Genomic DNA, 20,012 nt, shown 5'->3' on the forward strand with positions numbered 1-20,012 from the left:
TTATTACTATGTTAATATTGTAATCTCTCTCTCTCTCTCTCTCTCTCTTTTTTTTTTTGCTTCTGCTTCCAACGCCAAAGTACCTAAGAGCTTGTTCGAGATAAGGACAGGTTTCACAAGACTTTTAAAAAAATTTTCAACCTTAAAAATAAAGCCTACCGAATGTATTCCTGTAAGGCCACTCATTAATATTATAATGTAGTCCAGAATTACCCGGTTAGGGGATGAAAGCAGTAACAGGCAAACTCAAATGAAGCGTACAAGGACGTAGAAGATTTTACTCTTCCCGACTCCTTTTTCTCGGCGCATCTGAGTGACACCTTTTACAGTGATCAAAAATTATCTGCCGCTGGTTTCCTAGGTGGGAGATATCAGTGGATTTATGCAAGAGCGGGCTGAATGACAGAGGGATAAATGGAAATGAGATCCACCTTGGTTAATCTACTAGGCAATGCTCTCTCATCCTGGGTGCATCTCCAAGAAGTAGGCATGCGGCTTATTTAACTCTGACAGAGTCAGGGGATTCCCTGCAGGATCCCTGCACTCTCGGTGACGTTAAGATATTCAAAGTCGGACTTCCAGCTGAGGCGAATTGATATGAGCTTCTAGGGCAACCAGCAGGAGCCTTCCTTCGGTGTGACTAACAAGGTCTGCAGGAGTTCAGAGTTGCTCGCAATAGGCTGAGCTAATTATAAGCGGTGAAAGTCAGCCAACCAGCAGACTCAACTAAGCAATCCAGATACAAGTACCGGGGACAGAAGATTAAAACATGGGGAGGTAAGATGCTGGGTCTGAGGAGCAGCAGAGGGCATTGCTTGGTGAAGGTCTATGTTGGACAAATGCTATATACGGACTCAGCTTGGCTTGATATTAGGCAGTTGTATCAGTGAGGAACCCCAAAGACGAGACTTTGTACTTCATTCATTCATTCATTCATTCATTCATTCATTCATTCATTCATTCATTCATTTTATTCAATTTGTATACAGCCCTTCTCCTAGTGGACTCAGGGCGGTGCACAGCCCAGAACTAAAACACATACCAATACAAAATTTAAAATTTTTTAAAAGAATTACATGACTTGGGCCCAAAATTTAAAACATTCAAACTAAAACCCATTGACAATTTAAAAAGCTAAGAAAAGGGGGGTGGGGTGGGGTTCACGCCAGCCCTGTTTGATGGAAAAGAAAAGTTTTTAGAGCAAAACTGTATGTTTGGAAGCCTCTTGTGGAAACGGTGGTTGGAATCAGAGGTGGGTTCCAGCAGGTTCTGACCAGTTCTGGAGAACCGGTAGTGGAAATTTTGAGTTGTTCGGAGAACCGGTAGTAAAAATTCTGACTGGCCCCACCCCTATCTATTCTCTGCCTCCCGAGTCCCAGCTGATCGGGAGGAAATGGGGATTTTGCAGTAACCTTCCCCTGGAGTGGGGAAGGGAGGGAATGGAGATTTTACAGTATCCTTCCCCCGCCACGCCCACCAAGTCATGCCCACCAAGCCATGCCATGCTCACCAAGCCACACCCATAGAACCAGTAGTAAAAAATGTTGAAACCCACCACTGGCTGGGATGTTTCTCTACAGAATAGAATAACAGAGTTGGAAGGGACCTTGGAGGTCTTCTAGTCCAACCCCCCTGCTTGGGCAGGAAACCCCAGGGATGAAATCCCTCTGTTTATGCAGCCTAGAACTGTGTTGGCTTTTTTGGCAGCTGCTGCACACTCCAGAGCTCCACAATCCAGGAGACCCTCTAAACAAATCCTTCTAACATCTTACTACCAGTCGGTGTGTTGTGAAATGAAGCATTTATTGACCAAGTGTGAAATCTTCCCACAACATGTGCTTCACACAGAAGGAGTTTAGCTCGTTAATCTTGACAATAAGAGTGTTTTTGCTTTTGACGATTAATAGCAGCAACATGAAAGTAGGTAAAGGCAAGGAGGTTCTATCACTGTTGTCCTTGAGAAGAGGCAGCCTGAGAAATCTGCACTTCTCATGGCAAGTCAGTTTTCTGAAGAACCCTTAGAGATAAATTTAACCGTTTCAGTAGTTTGACAGATACTGAACAAGTGGGGTGCTCTAAAAAGGCTAGATGAAATGAGGGGATTATTAGCAACAATGCATACAGTTGCTAAATCTGTAATAGAGGTGATCACCCAAGAAAATGGTACTCATCTTGAGGAACCATCTGCTGGCTCACTCCTATTTGAAGATGGAACATAGACGTGAAAAAGAACAACAAGGAATCTTTGGGATACGTTTCTAACACACTTCATCTACTTCTTGATAAAACACTACCGTACCCAATGGAAAATGTAAAGAAAGGGAAACAAAAATTGAGGCCAATAGACAAGAGGAAGCAAGAACCCCAGATGGAGTTACCAGAGAGGTTGGCCATACAGAAAAGGACTGAGTGACAAGGAGGACACCTTTAGCTCAACGCTTCTCAAAACAGACGTAGGCCCAAAGGGATACAGCAGACGTGGTATTCAGCAGGTTCTGACCAGTTCTGGAAAACCAGTAGCGGAAATTTTGAGTAGTTCGGAAACCTATAAACGCCACCTCTGACTGGTCCCACCCCCATCTATTCTCTGCTTCCCGAGTCCCAGCTAATCAGGAGGGAATGGGGATTTGGCAGTAACTTTTCCCTGGAGTGGGGAGGGAATGGGGATTTGGCAGTATCCTTCCCCTGAAGTGGAGAGGGAATGGGGATTTTGAAGTATCTTTCCCCTGGAGTGGGGAGGGAATGGAGTTTTTACAGTATCCTTCCCCTGGAGTGGGGAGGGAATGGAGATTTTACAATATCCTTCTCCTGGAGTCGGGAGGGAATGGAGTTTTTACAGTATCCTTCCCCTGGAGTGGGGAGGGAATGGAGATTTTACAGTATCCTTCCCCTGGAGTGGGGAGGGAATGGAAATTTTGCAATATCCTTCCCCTGGAGTGGGGGGGAATGGAGATTTTACAGTATCCTTCCCCTGGAGTGGGGAGGGAATGGAAATTTTGCAATATCCTTCCCCTGGAGTGGGGTGGGAATGGAGATTTTACAGTATCCTTCCCCTGCCACGCCCACCAAGCCACGCCCACCAAGCCATGACACACCCACCAAGCCACGCCCACAGAACCGGTAGTAAAAAATTTTGAATCCCTCTACTGGGCTACAGCCTATGAAGCAGTCCAAAATGGGCTAAGGAGAGAACGTGAGGGAGGAAAATCAGCTCTTAAGAGTAAGCTATCCCTTCTGGATGCTGACATGTTTCTGAGTTGTCAGCCTACGATGGTACGTATCCAGATGCTCACCTCCAAACCTGTTGGAGCTGATGCAACAGCAAGGCAGTAGTAAGGTAGACCAATTTCAAACCGGTGCATTTTTTTTTTTCAACCCCGGAGGAATCTTGGGCAATCTCACTCTCTCTGAACAATCGAAAGATTCATGCTCTTCAACCCCAAATTCCAAAATTTTCCCAGTCATGCAAGTTGGATGGGAGGTCACCCTTAGAGTCCCCAGATTTTAAGGGTGAGACAAGAAAAAGAAAAAATACAGAAAAGGAGACAAGAGTGGCCTAAATGCCGATTCTTTGTACTTGCACTTCTGTATTTTATTGCTGCAATTTCTTTTATCTATTTTACCCTGGAATTAGATCCTATATTTTGCCTTCATTTTCTTTGATACGAATGTAAGACTAATCGATTAATCAACCACTACATTTAATTCTATTGCACTGTATGGAGGATATGGGAGGATTGCCCAGAGGGGTTGGGATAGCTGTTTACATGCAGGAAACAGCTCTGAGTGCTTAAAGATGAAAAATTTTAATGTCAAACAAACATCCTTGATTGAGTAGACAATGCTCAGGGCTTTAAATAATGAAATTGAAGTCTCTTTAGACAAGATCTTAAAGACATTCAGCTTGGCATGATTTAGAGCTAATGGAATCTTTCTGCAGAATCTCTAAAAATAAATATTCCCAATCAGACACAATTACTTTTGGGAGTTGCAATCCCACACGTCCAGAAAACTCAAGGCTGGAGAGACAGTTCTTGGGTATATAAAGATCAATACAAACTGCAACAAGAGATGTACAGGTAGCTGTGGGGAAAGGTAGGCCCCCATTGTAAAGGTATAGCTGCTTGAAGACAGATGTGGAAAACCAAGTTGCCTGGTGCTAGGGGGCTCAACCCATTGAGTTAAGGCCATCACATCGTTCTTACGATGGAATCTTTCGATCAGAAAAGACTCTAAGACGAGAAGAATTCAAGAATCTTTATGGTCTTGGAGAAGGCCTGGGTCAGACATGGAGATTTAGTGATTGGCATCTCCAATTATGTTGTGGTCCGCCAGCAGCCTGCAGAGCTGGCAGCAGAGTCGGACAGCGATGAGGCTGAGGAAGAACAGGGGCCAGTCCTGGAGGCTGGGGAAGGCCTGGATGAGGACTCTGCATCGGAGGCAGAGATGGGGCCAGGGCCATCGGGCAGTGATGCGCGGACTTCGGAGCCTCCAGAGTCAGACAGCAGAGAGGCAGAGGAACAGGAGGAGCCTGTTCCTAGTGCATGCATGAGAAGAGCTGCCAGAAGGCAGGAGCAGCTAAAGCAAAAAGGACAACTCGGGAGTAAGGCCAGGAGATGATTGGCCCCTCCCATAAGGCTTAAAAGAGCAGCAACGGCTCTTGGGCTCTTTGTCGGAAAACAACGTTGATAGATTTGTTTCTTGTCTTGCTGTGTTTATTTCTTGTCGGCGTCTTCTGCTTCTGAACAACTTTTGCCAAGAAAAGCCTTTGGCAGGTTGCCTAATTAGACCAAGGCTGGTGATAAGACTGAAGAATTTGTGTTATGAAGAATTTGTTTTGAATGAGTTTGGAGTACGCTGAGAATGAGTTAATGTTCTAATAAAGTCTGTTTGTTTTGAACTGATTGCGTCTGATAATACCTACTTGGATCTGGGTCACAACAAATTAACCTGCTGTACACGTGCATGTGGAGTGCGTGCCAATTGCACACTGTGTGTGGGCGCATGTGCGCTGTGCACCAAACACACACTGCATGCACAAACGCAGTGCGTGCCAAACAGATGAACGATTCTTCCTTTTATGTACACTGAGAGCATATGCACCAAAGACAAATTCCATGTGTGTCCAATCACACTTGGCCATTAAAGAATTCTATTCTATTCTATTCTATTCTATTCTATTCTATTCTATTCTATTCTATTCTATTCTATTCTATTCTATTCTATTCTATTCTATTCTATTCTGTTCTGTTCTGTTCTATTCTATTCTATTCTATTCTATTCTATTCTATTCTTATTTATACCCTATGACTATCATTAAGAGTAGTACCTTATGATTCTTGACGAATGAATCTTTCCTTTTATGTACACTGAGAGCGTATGCACCAAAGACAAATTCCTTGTGTGTCCAATCATACTTGGCCATTAAAGAATTCTATTCTATTCTATTCTATTCTATTCTATTCTATTCTATTCTATTCTATTCTACTCTACTCTACTCTACTCTACTCTACTCTACTCTACTCTACTCTACTCTACTCTACTCTACCCTACCCTACCCTACTCTACTCTATCCTCTACCACTGCAATTTCTTAAAAAAAAACAAAACACAAGCAACACTTTTAATGTAATGCCCCAAAGCTTCCTCGCATTCCTCAATCTTTTTCAACAGCAACTCACCAGCAGTTAAAACTTCCTTCGGCACCTTGAGAAGTAGATTAACTGGGAAGTCTCTTTTGCAAGCACAGGGCAGCTTGAGAAGCAATTGTGGGGAGAATTTTAATTCCAAGCCCAGTCTAACCACGGCTGGATAATGCTATTTAGACAGGCAATGTGATCTCTTCCTTCCTCACTAGGGGAAGATGGATAAAACCGCCCTCATTTAATCTGAAAATCAGATTTAAACACAGAGGCAGAAACCCAGAACGTGCCCAGGAATGAATGTCAGGAACTTCCTGCCAAAAAAAGGGGAGTGAAGAATTCCTGCCTAGCTGGACAGCGGCTGAGAAAAAGAACGAGAGTCTTGCTAATTAACAAATGGAAATTAACATGTCTGCGATTAAAATGTGGCGTTCTTTCAGAGATTTGCCAGACAGCAAAAACTGAGAACTGTGATTTAGTTCTCGGTCCGACATCGCTTCTTGCAAACCTGGTGAAGGAAAGGATGACTACAGGCGATCCTTGATAGAGCCTAAAATATCCATCGCTAAACAAGATGGTTAAGGGAGTTTGGCCCCATTTTGCGACAGTTGTTAAGTGAACCACTGCAATTAAGTTAACATCAAAAACATCATCAAAAAAGCACAACAAAGAACATTCTTTCTGTGCCAACTCGGAATACTCTTAACTGCCCAAGGAGCTGCTGATCCAGTTCTACAGAGGGATTATTGAGTCTGTCATCTGCACCAATAAATTCTATTCTATTCTGACGTATTTCTACGTTGCAGCCATTCTTTCATTATTGGGGGTGGGAGGAGTTCCAGCATGATGCTTTTATACCTTGCTGTTGGGTAACCAGCTTTTTTGAATTAAATAGTGGTTCCACGAGCTCATTCGATAGCTAATTCCAGCACTGTTAATTAGTAGCGTTCTTTTTCTAGTCGAAGGCCTTTTTATTACTTCCTGTTCAATGCGGGAGCCGACACTGCTGATAAATAGCATCACACCCTGATATTAATTATTCCGAGATTGTTCCTCTCCGCTGGGGAAGCGGTTTAATCACCTGATTCCTTTTGTTGTTGTTGTTGTCGTCGTCCGTCCCTTTTCATCTTTTTTATTAATTTATTGGAAGTATATCAGGGGAACGCATTATTAAATCGCCTTCGTAACAATGAAAAACAGCTAAAAAAAATATTGTGGAACTTTGCTCTTGATGGGTTAAGAGGGAGATTTGGGGTCTCAAGACTCTTTAGTGAAGCTTGGAGATTTGTCGATTTGATCATGAATTGATCAAATCTTGATCAATGAATTTTTGATCAAGAAGTTTGAATTTTGCTACCAAAAAAAGTCACACCACTTACCTGTCAAAGGGATTCCTTTTTGCGGCTTTGCGGTGAGAAGATACGGTTTGCATTTTTTTGTCATTCTCCTGATGGAAGTATTTAATATGAGACTTACCTGTCAATCAAGCAGGAGGTAGCTTTGTGATTGACAGATGAAGAGTAGGTTTTCCAGTCTCCATTTGGGAGCTCTTTCAACTGAATGGTAAAGTAACGGATGGGAGAAGAACCGTCGCTTCCAGGGACCCAGTGCAGATGGAGACTCCGGGATGTGACTTCGGACTGAGGGACCTTTAATTCCTTGGGAGGGGCTGGTCGTTCTGAAAAACAAATCACGGAACAATTATGACCTTTCTGAGAAATTGAGAACTAGCAGAAATGTGGAGTCATGAATGGAAGAACTTCAGAAGCAGTCTAGAACTGATGATGTTTCCTAATTGGGTAATGAAATGTCTGCAAGAAAACAACCAAGCTCAGAGAGCATCAAGGACCCCACAGTTCCTCCTCCTCCTCCTCCTCCTCCTCCTCCTCCTCCTCCTCCTCCTCCTCCTCCTCCTCCTCCCCCCCCACATCTCCACTCCCTTCTAGCACTGATGATATGATCTAGTTGGGTCATGAAACGTCTGGAAGAAAAGAACCAAGCTCAGAGAGCATCAAGGACCCCACAGTTCCCCCTCCTCCTCCTCGTCCTCCTCCTCCTCCTCCCCCCCCCACATCCCCACTCCCTTCTAGCACTGATGATATGATCTAGTTGGGTCATGAAACGTCTGGAAGAAAACAACCAAGCTCAGAGAGCATCAAGGACCCCACAGTTCCCCCTCCCCCCTCCTCCTCCTCCTCCTCCTCCTCCCCACATCCCCACTCCCTTCTAGCACTGATGATATTACCTAGTTGGGTCATGAAACGTCTGGAAGAAAACAACCAAGCTCAGAGAGCATCAAGGACCCCACAGTTCAACCCTGAGCTACAAATATACAAAGGAAATCCTTCTTCTCTTCCTCCCTCCTCCTCCCTATCCCCTCATTCCCTTCGAGCACTGATGGCATCACCTAACCCACCTGTTGGGTTACAAAACATCTGCAAGAAAACAACCAAGTTGAGGGAGTACCAAGGCCCTCACAGTTCATGAGTGTTAGAGAAGAAGAAAAATAAATAACATGGCCTAGTTCTGTGTTTGTTTGGTCCTGATTATAATTCTGTTCTTCTCTTTTGCGACATTGGCATAAAACATTGGGTGCGTACGTTTTCCTTTGTATCTAGGAAGGAAGGAAGGAGCAGGGAGATAAGTTTTCCTTGCATTCTTATGATGGCTGAGAGCACACTGGCTGATTTATTCAAAGGAATCTCTGGCGCCAGGCGTTGCTTAATGCCAAGGAGAAAGGTGACCATCCGTAATGCATCAGCCGAGAACTTGGCCCTATCTCTCCTCACCCATCAATTTCGGTCGGAGAAAATCAACACGGTGAGGAATAATTATTTAATTGTTTATCATGGACACTATTGATTCTGATTAAAATGTGTGGCATGCAACAAAGCAGGCATTGATTAGGGATGCCACAGTGGCTTGTCTTTGAATTAATTTGAATCAAATTGAGAATCTAATTTGATTCAATTCCATCAGCACCTGTTTCAGTAAATATCTACTCCTGGCTGCCTGAACCTCTGACAGTTTTCTACAAAGAACAGCTTGTGTTTTGGCTTTTCTCTCTTCCGTCCCTCTGCCCTTCTGAAAACATTCGCTGTAAGACGCGGCATCTTTTAGCACTCGGTAGGGTTGATGGTGCCAACAGGATGATCAACCGTACATCAACAAGAGTCCTCTTGGTGTCAACAACCTGACATCAACCTGAGTTGCATGAGATGATGTTGGGATTAGGACCAGGGGTGGGGCTGCTGGGGGTTCACAGAGGTTCGGGAGAACCTCTAGCTATGATTCTGTGCAGTTCAGAGAACCCCCAAATCCCACTCCTGGCTGGCCCCGCCCACCCCGCCCTGCCTCTCCCAGGAGTCCCCACGTGGACCATTTTGGATGTAGGTAAGTGCAGGGCATGTGCGGAGGCTCAGGAAGGGTGAAAAACGGGCGTGCTGGAAGTTCGGGAACTGGAGCGAACCGGTAGCATTTCGCCCCTGCTGCAATCTATGCACGACCTAGGAGCCAACTTGTATTTGTAGCAGATTGAATAATTGGACGCCACAGTGGATGGTGAAAAGGAAGACCTGAAAGCAGGTGTTGTGGTCCACCAGTAGCCTGCAGAGCTGGCAGTGGAGTTGGACAGCGAGGAGGATGAGGAAGAACATGGGCCAGTCCTGGAGGCTGGGGAAGGCCCGGATGAGGGCTCTGCGTCAGAGGCAGAGATGGGGCCAGGGCCATCGGGGAGTGATGCGCGGATTCCGGAGCCTCCAGAGGCAGATAGCAGAGAGGCAGAGGAACAGGAGGAGCCTGTTCCTAGTGCATGCATGAAAAGAGCTGCCAGAAGCCAAGAGCAGCTGGAGCAAAAAGGACGACTCGGGAGTAAGGCCAGGAGATGATTGGCCCCTCCCATAAGGCTTAAAAGACCAGCAACGGCTCTTGGGCTCTTTGTCGGAAAACAACGTTGATAGACTTGTTCTTGTCTTGCTGCACTTATCTCTGGTCGGTGTCTTCTGCTTCTGAACTTTTGCCAAGAGAAGCCTTTGGCAGTTTGCCTAATTATACCAAGGTTGGCGATTAGACTGAAGAATTTGTGTTATGAAGGATTTGTTTTAATTTAGTTTGGACTACGCTGAGAATGAGTTAATTCTCAGCTGTTCTAGTAACGTCTGTTTGTTTTGGAACCGTTTGCATCTAATACTACCTACTGGGTCACAACAGCAGTATAGATAGCCCTCGACTTGCAATCATGTGTTTAGTGGCCATTCGAAGCTACAACAGCACTGAAAAAAGAGACTTACGAACGGTTTTCATATTTAAAAGATTATTGCAGCATCCCCATGGTCACATGGGCAAAATTTGGGCAACTGACATGTATTATGACCTGCACCATCGTTTCCCAGCTAACTTCTGACAAAATCAATGGGGAAAGCCAGATTTCTTTAATGACCACGTGATTCACTTAACAACCTTGGCGGGAAAAAGAAAGGCCACCCCTCACTAAATCATTGCCTTGCTCAGCAACAGAAATTTGGGGCCATAAATCAAGGAACACCTGTATTTACCAACTTTATCAACTGTGGAGTTCAACTCCCAGGATTCTTCCGGCCGACATGCAAATAAAATGCAGAGATCAGAAAGTGAAAATCCCTGAAGATTGTAATTTAGACTCCTGGCGTACCTCGGTGGGTAGCGAGGACACTCGAAACAGGCGTCCTCTTAAAGCAAATCTCCTGTATAATTGCATAACACATTTGGAATAGAGGAAGGAACATAAAATGTCAGCCGAAGATGTGAGACGTGGCAAGGCAGGGCTGAGAAAAAAAATACTTTGATCCTAACCCACCTCGAGGAAGAGCTGGCCAATTTAATTAAGACCAGAAGTAAACAGAACCGTTCTTTATTTTACGATTGGCTGAACCAGTCCAGCAATTCTAGTGGAAATGGCAGCCAGTCTGCACAAATCTGTCCTTCCAACTCCTCCTCAAGGACAGCCTCCCCTAGATTAGCAATTCAATCAGAAGCGCCCCCAAAGCACGAATGTTTATTGCCAAGTCCGTCAAGAATCAGGAAGGCGAGGACCACGAGTTGAGAAGTCATCCATCCACCTGCCATCCGGGAAAACAATTTCCAAGCAGACAGTGAATGATGGAACACTGACGAGCAAGATAATCTGTCTGCCCTGTATCTGGGTGGGAAAATCAGTTGCTCTTGCAACAGTTGAAATGCTAGAGGACGTGGGTGGAGCTCGGAAGCTGCCTGGCTTCAAGGGAAACCTTTGAAATCCTCAGGAGGAAAGAGACGGAATGCCAGGCGCAAGGAACCAGAAAGCCTCCACGAGGAGGTCAAAGCAGTGTCTTTAGGGCTGTACGAATACAAGAGAATATTTGTAGCTCAGGGTTGACATGAGGGCTCCTTGGTGCTCTCTGAGCTTGCTGGTTTTCTCCCAGATGTTTCGTGAACCTAACTGGGTAACAACCCCAGTGCTAGAAGGGAGTTGGGTTTGTGAGAGCGGAGAGGAGGAGGAGGAGGAGGCGGAAGATGAGGAGGTGGAGGAGGACAAGGAGGAGGAGGACAAGGACTATGGGGGTCTTTGATGCTCTCTGAGCTTGCTTGTTTTCTTGCAGATGTTTCATGACCCTAATTGGGTAACATCACCAGTTCTAGAAGGGAGTGCGGTTTGTGAGAGAGGAGGAGGAGGAGGAGGAGGAGGAGGAGGAGGAGGAGGAGGAGGAGGAGGAGGAGGAGGAGGAAGACGACGACTATGGGGGTCTTTGATGCTCTCTGAGCTTGCTTGCAGATGTTTCTTGCAGATGTTTCATGACCCAACTAGGTAACATCATCAGTGCTAGAAGGGAGTTGGGTTTGTGAGAGGGAGGAGGAGGAGGAGGAGGAAGAGGATAACAACTATGGAGGTCTTTGATGCTCTCTGAGCTTGCTTGCTTGCTTGAAGATGTTTCATTACCCTAACTGGGGAACATCATCAGTGCTAGAAAGGAGTGGGGTTTGTGAGAGGAGAGAGTAAGAGGAGGAGGAGGAGGAGGAGGAGGAGGAGGAGGAGGAGGAGGAGGAGGAGGAGGAGGAGGAGGAGGAGGAATTGTGGGGTCCTTGGTGCTCTCTAAGCTTGCTTGCTTTCATTACCCAAACGTTTCATTACCCAAACTAGGTAACATCACCAGTGCTAGAAGGGAGTGGGGTTGCAGGATATGCTATACTAGAGCATAGGTGTAGTATGACACTGTTGCATGTAAACATGGGAACGTGGATGGTGGTGGCTGAACTGCTAGTCACTCCAAAGGAAAGTGCCCTCAACTTTGCAGCCAAGTGTTAAGGGAGAAAGAAAAAGGTTTTTCCGTTAAGTCTCAAAGTACTCCAGACAATGATAAGACTCGTTCTTCTGGCAACAGCAGAGAAAAGGAAATTATGGGATGCAACTATTAAATGCCAAGTGGTATCTCCCACATAAAGCGGTGAAGTTGCTCTCAAGTCAAGCTTGACTTCTGAGGATTACATTCCTGCAGTTTTCTTTGCCACATTATAGTTTTATTATGGCCAGGAAGAGGAAAAAAAAAAAACCCACTCATTCTCCAAGCAGTATTCTTGCTTTTCATCTGTGGGAGAATGTATATTGGGAGGAAGGTAAATTTTAGTTTTCATAAAAAGTATATATATATATATATATATATAATGAATGCTAAGACACTTTTCCAGCAAAAAAAGACAGAATAACGGAAGAATGGCGTGGGGGAGAGAGAGAAGAGTTTTGCACGGATAATAACTGCACGGAACAGGTAATTTCAGCAGGTGTGATATGAAGTTTTCTACAGAACCTATAAAATGCAGGAGCCTTGTTTGTTTTTGCACCCCGGTTCAGTGGAATCAGACCAACGTGTGATGAACTTGGAAAGGAAGTAGGATAGGACCTTGTTAACAGTTGAATGGTGACCACGAGATCATTCCAAGATTTGGGGATATATTGGGAAGTCAACAAAACATCCTGGAAGAAGGCAATGCCAATTTCCTTCCATATGGTTGCCAGAGGAAGGACTTTCCGTTGAGGTCCATTAGTGATTGGCAGGTTTGGGCAGAGTTGCAGAGGCTGGGAAGAAACAGATCCGACTTAAATGATGATTTACAGCGTTATACTTGTTTTGGCCAAGGCTGTCAGCGTTATTTGTGAGCAGGCACAGGCTCCATCTGCTCCTTGTACGTTGTAAGTGAACAATTTATGACACGAGCATCGGAAAACTTCGGCGTTCAACAATAAGCATCCAAGGAACAGCCTTGGAGTTTGCTAGGACTGGATGAGGGAGCTTGAAATGACATCAAGGAGGGCAGAGATAGGAACGGGATAGTAGGTGCATTGTAGAGTTTTCTAGAAGGCCATTTTTACATTCACGGAAGTTTTAACTCCGTTTCATCCCAGATTTTACTAGTTAATGGAGAGTAGGTTGAACATCAGGGGTAGGTTCTACTTACCTTTACTACCGGTTCGCAACGGGATCGCGCAAGCATGCGCAGATCGCTGATGATGACATCCGGGGCGCTGGGCGGGGCCTCCCACCAGTTTTACTACCGGTTTTTGCAAACCGGTCTGAACCAGGGGCAACCCACCACTGTTGAATATGTCCACGGGAAAGTAGTTGACGTGTAAATTGCATGTGGATGTGCATTGGTGTACATGGATGAGTGAAAATATATTAGCCATCCTTATTAATTTTGGGTGTTGCGGTCTAATAACCAGGAGCATAAACCTTGGAGAAGGCAGTTCTAGGGCATTATAATAAATTATTGAGGTTATGCTGGGTGCTCTGGAGTTACGATGGACATGTTCCAGAACCTTGGTGACACCCAGACAATGTTCAAAGGTCATTTTTGGGGGCTAGATTCTGAAGCTCCTCAGAGATGCTGGACGCCGAGTAGATTTATGTAGCGTACGGCATATCGTACATGGACCAGAAATTTATGTTAACATTTCACCTAGAAATGATAGGTATTTTCACAATAAGGTAGATAATTTCTCATTTCGCCCGAGTAGATATAATCCTGCTTCTGGGAGAAACCTCTGAGGAATTAGCTCCTATTCATTCCCATGAGGAATCTGACACACAGTGAAAATAAGCTCTGCAATATTGTTTTGGCCTTTATTTCCCCATTTGTCCATCTTCCCTGAGGAGCCTCGTTCCACAAGGCCCATTGTTCCTCAATGACATCTAATTTGGACACAACAACCCAAGATAAAAAGCACAAGCTATGTTTGCCGTTGGCTCATTTTCTTTCTAGAGCGATAACACAGGCTATCTTCATTTGTTTTAAAGGACAGGGCGTTGGTGGGAAATGGACCACTGTAAAGATCAAACTCTTGTGTCAACGCAAGAAGCCAAAGACCAGAAAGCTCACCATCTTGGGTACTGGGGAGAAAGGAGAATACAGTACAACAGAGCTCAAAGGGACCTTGGAGGTCTTCCAGTCCAACCCCCTGTTTAAGCAGGAGACTCTATACCAGTGGTCTTCAAACTTGGCAACTTTAAGACTTGTGGATTTCAACAAGCTATGCTGGCTGGAGAATTCTGGAAGTTGAAGTCCACACGTCTTAAAGCTGCCAAGCTTGAAGACCTCTGTTCTATACCATTCCAGACAAAGGACTGTCCACTCTCTTCTTGAAAACCTCCAGTGATGGAGCATCCAGAACTTCTGGAAGCAAGCCTTCCAGAACTTCTGGAAGCAATTGTTGTCATGGTCAGGAAATTACTCTTTAATTCTAGGTTGGATCTCTCTTTGATAAGCTTGAAGTTTTGTTCCTAACTTACCTCTCTTTTCCGTAGTGATCACAGTCGCTTCCAAGGGCTCACCCCAACCTTGGCGGGTCTTGGCAGAAGCTCGGAAAATATATGCGGATTCAGGGATGAGATCGGTAGCTGCAAACTGTTGAACGGAAGAGCCGACTTCCACCGTGGTGAACTTGTTGGGGCTGCTGGATGCCAGACGGTAAGCAATTTGGTACCCTGAATTCAGAGGGAGACAAAGGATGAACTCAACCTTACGAAGATGCATACGTGCCTAGATCCAAATAAATAACATTATTGTTGCGGTTGAGTTAGCTCAACTGGTCTTTTAAGGAAGGGAAAATGTCGAGACGATTAGCCCATCCCGATTCTTTATTTAGCCTAAAGGAAAACAATCGAATTGGCTTCTTTTTAGGATGGATCAGCTGACTTTGTAACGCCTTTCCCCCTTTGTGTAAGTCTGATTCAGTACATTATCTGGGAAATCGCTGGAAAATGACTTCTGAGTGACAATCCGCCATGAAATCTCTGAAATGTCACACTTCATTTTTTAGAATGAGGTACTGGAGCCATTTCACCTTCCTGGAGCATATCGATGTGCTCTGCAAACAGGGCACAGTACAGAGAAGTCTACGCAGATGATTTTGACAAAGTGTGGCTGACTGGAAGTGTATCCGCTCCAGATTGCCTGCTTCTAAATGCCTTTGGCATTGAGTCATGCCGGCCACATGACCACGGAGACGTCTTCGGACAGCGCTGGCTCTTCGGCTTTGAAACGGAGATGAGCACCGCCCCCTAGAGTCAGGAACGACTAGCACCTATGTGTGAGGGGAACCTTTACCGATCAGAATAACAAAAGGGCCTTGGAGGTCTTCTAATCCAGCCCCCTCCTCAAGCAGGAGACCCTACATCATTTTGGACAAGTGTGTTCTGTCCCCGTCTCCACACACACACAAACACAGCCAGCCGAGGGTTAAGAAAGCACTTGGCACGCACACAGGTTGTTATCAGAAACTTGGCAGCAATACGAGCACCGACTGCCAAGTGCTTTTACTTCAATAAACGGAATATCCCTTCACCAGATAAACAGAAATACACACGTTTTATAAATAGTCCAGTTCCAAACAAGAAACCTTTTGGCAGCTTTAAGCGTTGTTCAAGTGCTTAGCCAGAGTTAGTTTTTGTCCGTCACAGAGTCTTAAATGGCCACCACACTCTCTGGGGTGTGGTCCAGTGACTCAGTTATAATCCCTGGCACGCCTCCTTAACTGCTGCAACCGTTTATCACGCCTTCATTGATGTGGATCCAGGAACGACAGATCGCCTCTCTCGCTCTCATCGGAGACACCTGGCTCCTGGCTAATCTCCTCTTCCTCGGCCGGCACCTGAGGCATTGCCAGAGAGGAGGGGCCTGGAGAGGGAGGCCTGGCCGACTCCTCTTCTTCATGTTCGGAGCCTTCTTCCTCCGATGAGATAGGCTCGGACGGCGGGGCCACAACAAAGTGCCCGTCCAGTCTCTTCTTAAAAACCTCCAGTGATGGAGAACCTATAACTTCTGGTGGCAAGCTGTTCCACTGGTTAATTATTCACTATCCCCTTTCCATTAGGAAATGAAGATAGGTCTTCCAACTGGTAGAATTCTTAGTGGTTCCAAAAAATGTCGTAAAAATATAAAAATTGTTTTTTTTTTTCCCTGCTTGCTGATGGCCAGACACATAATAGGAAGAGTGATTTGCAAAGGCCACATTTTATTACACGGTGCCTCCATAATCCGTCTACCTCTTTCCTGCAAGCTTGCCTACTAATTATACTAATTATAACCTGCATTTCTTCTTTCAGCGTTCAGAAATTTATTGAAAATTTCTATGCTCGCATACCCCCACACATTCTGAGCTGGGAGATATTTTCAGTTTGACTGATGTGAATTCTCTGCCCTCCTGATGCGTGCGACTTTTGCGTCAGCTACTTGGGGTTTTTACGCTTTTGTTTTTAAATATGCTGTGATTCCAATTGCTTCCCTTTCTAATTATTGTGCATTGTCTGGCTTTTAATTGTGCTAGTGTTCTTTTAATTCTATAGGCTGCTTCCCAAGTCCCAAGGAAAGAAAAAGCAAGATAAACATAATAAATCCAATCCAAATGTTTGTCATGCTTTTTTGTTCTTTTTTCTTTCATTCTTTTTTTTTTTTTAAAAAAACATTTCTTGGCTCTCTCTCTTTTTTTTTAATGCTTTCGGAGACTAATTGTCGTACCAAGCAGGAAAATTTTGATGGGGATGAAGAGATTCTGAAGAAAAATTCCGTTTCATTGCTGCTTTGCTGGGACAATTTTCCTTAAAAAGTAGAGAAAGGATTGGAAATAAAATGACCTCCAGAGCAACTTTTGATCTCTGCTTCAGTTGGGATGGTCTCCAGATCTCCATTCAACTATATAATTATATATTAAAAGGTAATAAAAGGTAATTAAAGGTTCCTCTCGCACATATGTGCTAGTCGTTCCCGACTCTAGGGGGCGGTGCTCATCTCCGTTTCAAAGCCGAAGAGCCAGCACTGTCCGAAGACGTCTCCGTGGTCATGTGGCCAGCATGACTCAACACCAAAGGCACACGGAACACTGTTCCCTTCCCACCAAAGGTGGTCCCTATTTTCCTACTTGCATTTTTTACCTGCTTTCGAACTGCTAGGTTGGCAGAAGCTGGGATAAGTCATGGGAGCTCACCCCGTTATGTGGCACTAGGGATTCAAACGGATGAACTGCCGATCTTTCGATCGACAAACTCAGCGTCTTAGCCACTGAGCCACCACATCCCTCATTATATATTACAAGGGAGAATGGAAGCAAGACAGTAAGACCATGGATGGAAACCAGCAGAAGGATGTTTACGGAGATACTCAGTCATCCAGGTCACAATTGTCCCAAAGGTGCTTTTTCAAGAGGCAACTGGACTTTCTGGTTTTTCTTTGAAGACGTTTCGCTTCTCATCCAAGAAGCTTCTTCAGCTCTGACTGGATGATGGGGAACGGAAGGATTTATACTTTTTGCAGACAGAAGCTGGTCGTTTGCATCCTTTTAGAGAGTCATTGAGACCACTTGGAGATTTATCTGCAGCAGTTCCCAGAAGGTTCCACGTCCATTTGTGCTATTCAGGTGACCGTGAGGACACGTTGTGGTCCGCCAGCAGCCTGCGGACCTGGCAGCGGAGTCAGACAGTGAGGAGGCTGGGGAGGACCGTGGGCCAGTCCTGGAGTCTGGGGAAGGCCCGGACGAGGGCTCTGTGTCAGAGGCAGAGATGGGGTCAGGACCATCTGGGAGGGATGCACGGACTCCGAAACCTCCAGAGGCAGACAGCAGAGAGGCAGAGGAACAGGAGGAGCCTGTTCCTAGTGCACGCATGCGAAGAGCTGCCAGAAGGCAAGAACAGTTAAAGCAAAAGGGAGGACTCGGGAGTAAGGCCAGGAGATGATTGGCCCCTCCCAGAAGGCTTAAAAGAGCAGCAACAGCTCTTGGGATCTTTGTAGGAAAGCAACGTTGCTACATTTGTTTCTTGTCGGTGTCTCTTGCTTCTGAACTTCCTGGGGTTTTGCCAAGAAAAGCCTTTGGCAGGGTGCCAAAGAAGACAAAGGTTGGTGATAAGGCCGAAGGACTGTTTCTGAAGAACTTGTTTTGGAATTGATTTGGACTAAGATGAGAATGAATCATTTTATCAGCTGTTCTAATAAAATATGTTTGTTTAGGACTGGTTGTGTCTGGTAATAACTACTTGGGCCTAGGTCACAACAGGACACAGATAAGTGATGGGGTCCATTGGTGGGGGCCATGCATATATTTTTTTCAAGGCCAGCACTGTAAATTGGGCATCTAAGCACGTGGCTTCACCAGGGTGCCAGAGCTGTAAGCTAGAACTAAAACTGTTAAGCTGCAAGATAATTGCTCGTCTATGGGTGTGCATGGATGATAAAATCAAATCAAATCAAATCAAATCAAATCAAAGGCTCGGCAAAGACTGAAAAAAAAACCCCTCAAAAGCTCGGATATGCTTTTCATGGTATCGCAACACTAGATGAGTTTCAAAATTATAATCCCAGCTCTGTGTTTAAGCTTCAGCTGATGCACTTAGTTACATACAAGTTGTCGCATAATGTGACAATTCTGGCTTAAGCTGAAATCCATTAAAAATGTCATCCTCTGCTCTTCAGCTTAGGCACCGGGCTTAAATAAATGCAAATGCATTTGATGAACAAGAAGCTGGTGACAATCCCTCCGTGAGTGGATCAACCTATTAGATACCTTTCTCATCAATATTATTTGGGCAACTCGAAGCTACCCATTTGCATAAGAAACTTACGGTTAGCTTAAGGAAGAGCAACGAAGTCCCCTGAAAATCTGCGAAACACTAATAGGAGTATTAGCAACCAGGTGGTGCTGTTAGATATTTGCATTAAACAAGTTTAATCTTCAGAGATCATTAACTAGGAACTTCGGGGAACTGTAGGGGAACTTCAGGGAGAAAAAGAGAAAACCAGGCGGTAATATCTTTAGATTTATCCTTTCAAAATGCTACACCGCCTGCCCAGGTTACACATCGTGAATCCTTGATAAGTCAGATCTGAGGAAGTAGACTTTGCCTGAAGTCTAGCGTGAATTGTCCTTCTCAATCTAACTGCTCTTGGTGCAGAAGTCCCAAAATGTTCCTCAAAAAAAGAGGAAGGAAGAAGCCAGCTAAAGAGGCCTGGAGATTTCATTGGAAAAATTACAGGTTGTCCTCGCATCAGGGTTAAATCATGAGCCTCCAGCCAAACTTCAAAAGAAATCCAGTTATTTATTAGGAGCTAAGCCAACTCTGACCCCACATAATTTATGGCCCGAAACATGACCCTGTTTCTGACCTTCCCCCAGGGTGTGTCATCAATCACATTCGCTAATGGAGCAATTTCGCGGGTTGTAGAGATCACTCCCCTCTGGCCACTGTGGGTAACCCTGGGAGACAGCCTTGAGAAAGATATGTCTGGAATGTGCTCCTGTCTTTGGCTGCCATACTGCTTCGTCGGTTTCCCATCTCCCTTGCCTATGACAACTCGAGAGCAGGCCAGGAATGCTTTGCGAGTTGACATCTTGGCTTACAACCGTTCATTTTAGTGACTGTTTGAAGTTACAACGGCACTGAAAAAAGTGACTTATGGACGTTTTTCACATTTATGACCGCTGTGGCATCCCCACGGTCAGATGATCAACTGGCAACTGACTTGTATTAATGACGGTTGCACTGTCCAAGGTCATATGATCACCTTTTGCGACCTTCTGACAAGCAAAGTCAAGTTCGCTTAACAACCATGTTACTAACTTAACGACTGCCATGATTCACTTAACAACGGTGGTAAGAAAGATTGTAAAATGGGGCAAAACTCACTGAACAAATGTCTCACTTAGAAACAGAAATGTTGGCCTCAATTGTGGTCGTAAATTGAGGACTGTACAATCTGTACAATCTGATTTCTTCAAGGTTGATGTTTGGTAGGAAAACACAGATTTGACTCCCCAAATTGTAAAATTAACTCTGTAATTCAGTGAGAAATGTTTGGAAAATGTTCATCACAGGTT

General features: G+C 44.9%; 1 protein-coding gene across 4 annotated transcripts in view; it reads right to left on the reverse strand.

Annotated features, from left to right (window-relative positions):
* SDK1 (sidekick cell adhesion molecule 1) overlaps positions 1 to 20,012 on the reverse strand; it is a 430,408-nt gene that overhangs the window by 58,497 nt on the left and 351,899 nt on the right. For all 4 annotated transcript variants that reach the window (XM_060684054.2, XM_060684053.2, XM_087878657.1 and 1 more), the window contains exons 29-30: positions 14,440 to 14,634; positions 7,118 to 7,319 (exon numbers count right to left, since the gene is read on the reverse strand). In XM_060684054.2, coding sequence (XP_060540037.2) covers positions 7,118 to 7,319; positions 14,440 to 14,634 — 397 coding nt within the window. The remainder of the gene's footprint in view (positions 1 to 7,117; positions 7,320 to 14,439; positions 14,635 to 20,012) is intronic.

The sequence above is a fragment of the Pantherophis guttatus genome, chromosome 14 (genome assembly GCF_059756535.1).
Source record: "Pantherophis guttatus breed Tessera chromosome 14, ASM5975653v1, whole genome shotgun sequence".
In the NCBI taxonomy this organism is placed as follows: Eukaryota; Metazoa; Chordata; class Lepidosauria; order Squamata; family Colubridae; genus Pantherophis; species Pantherophis guttatus.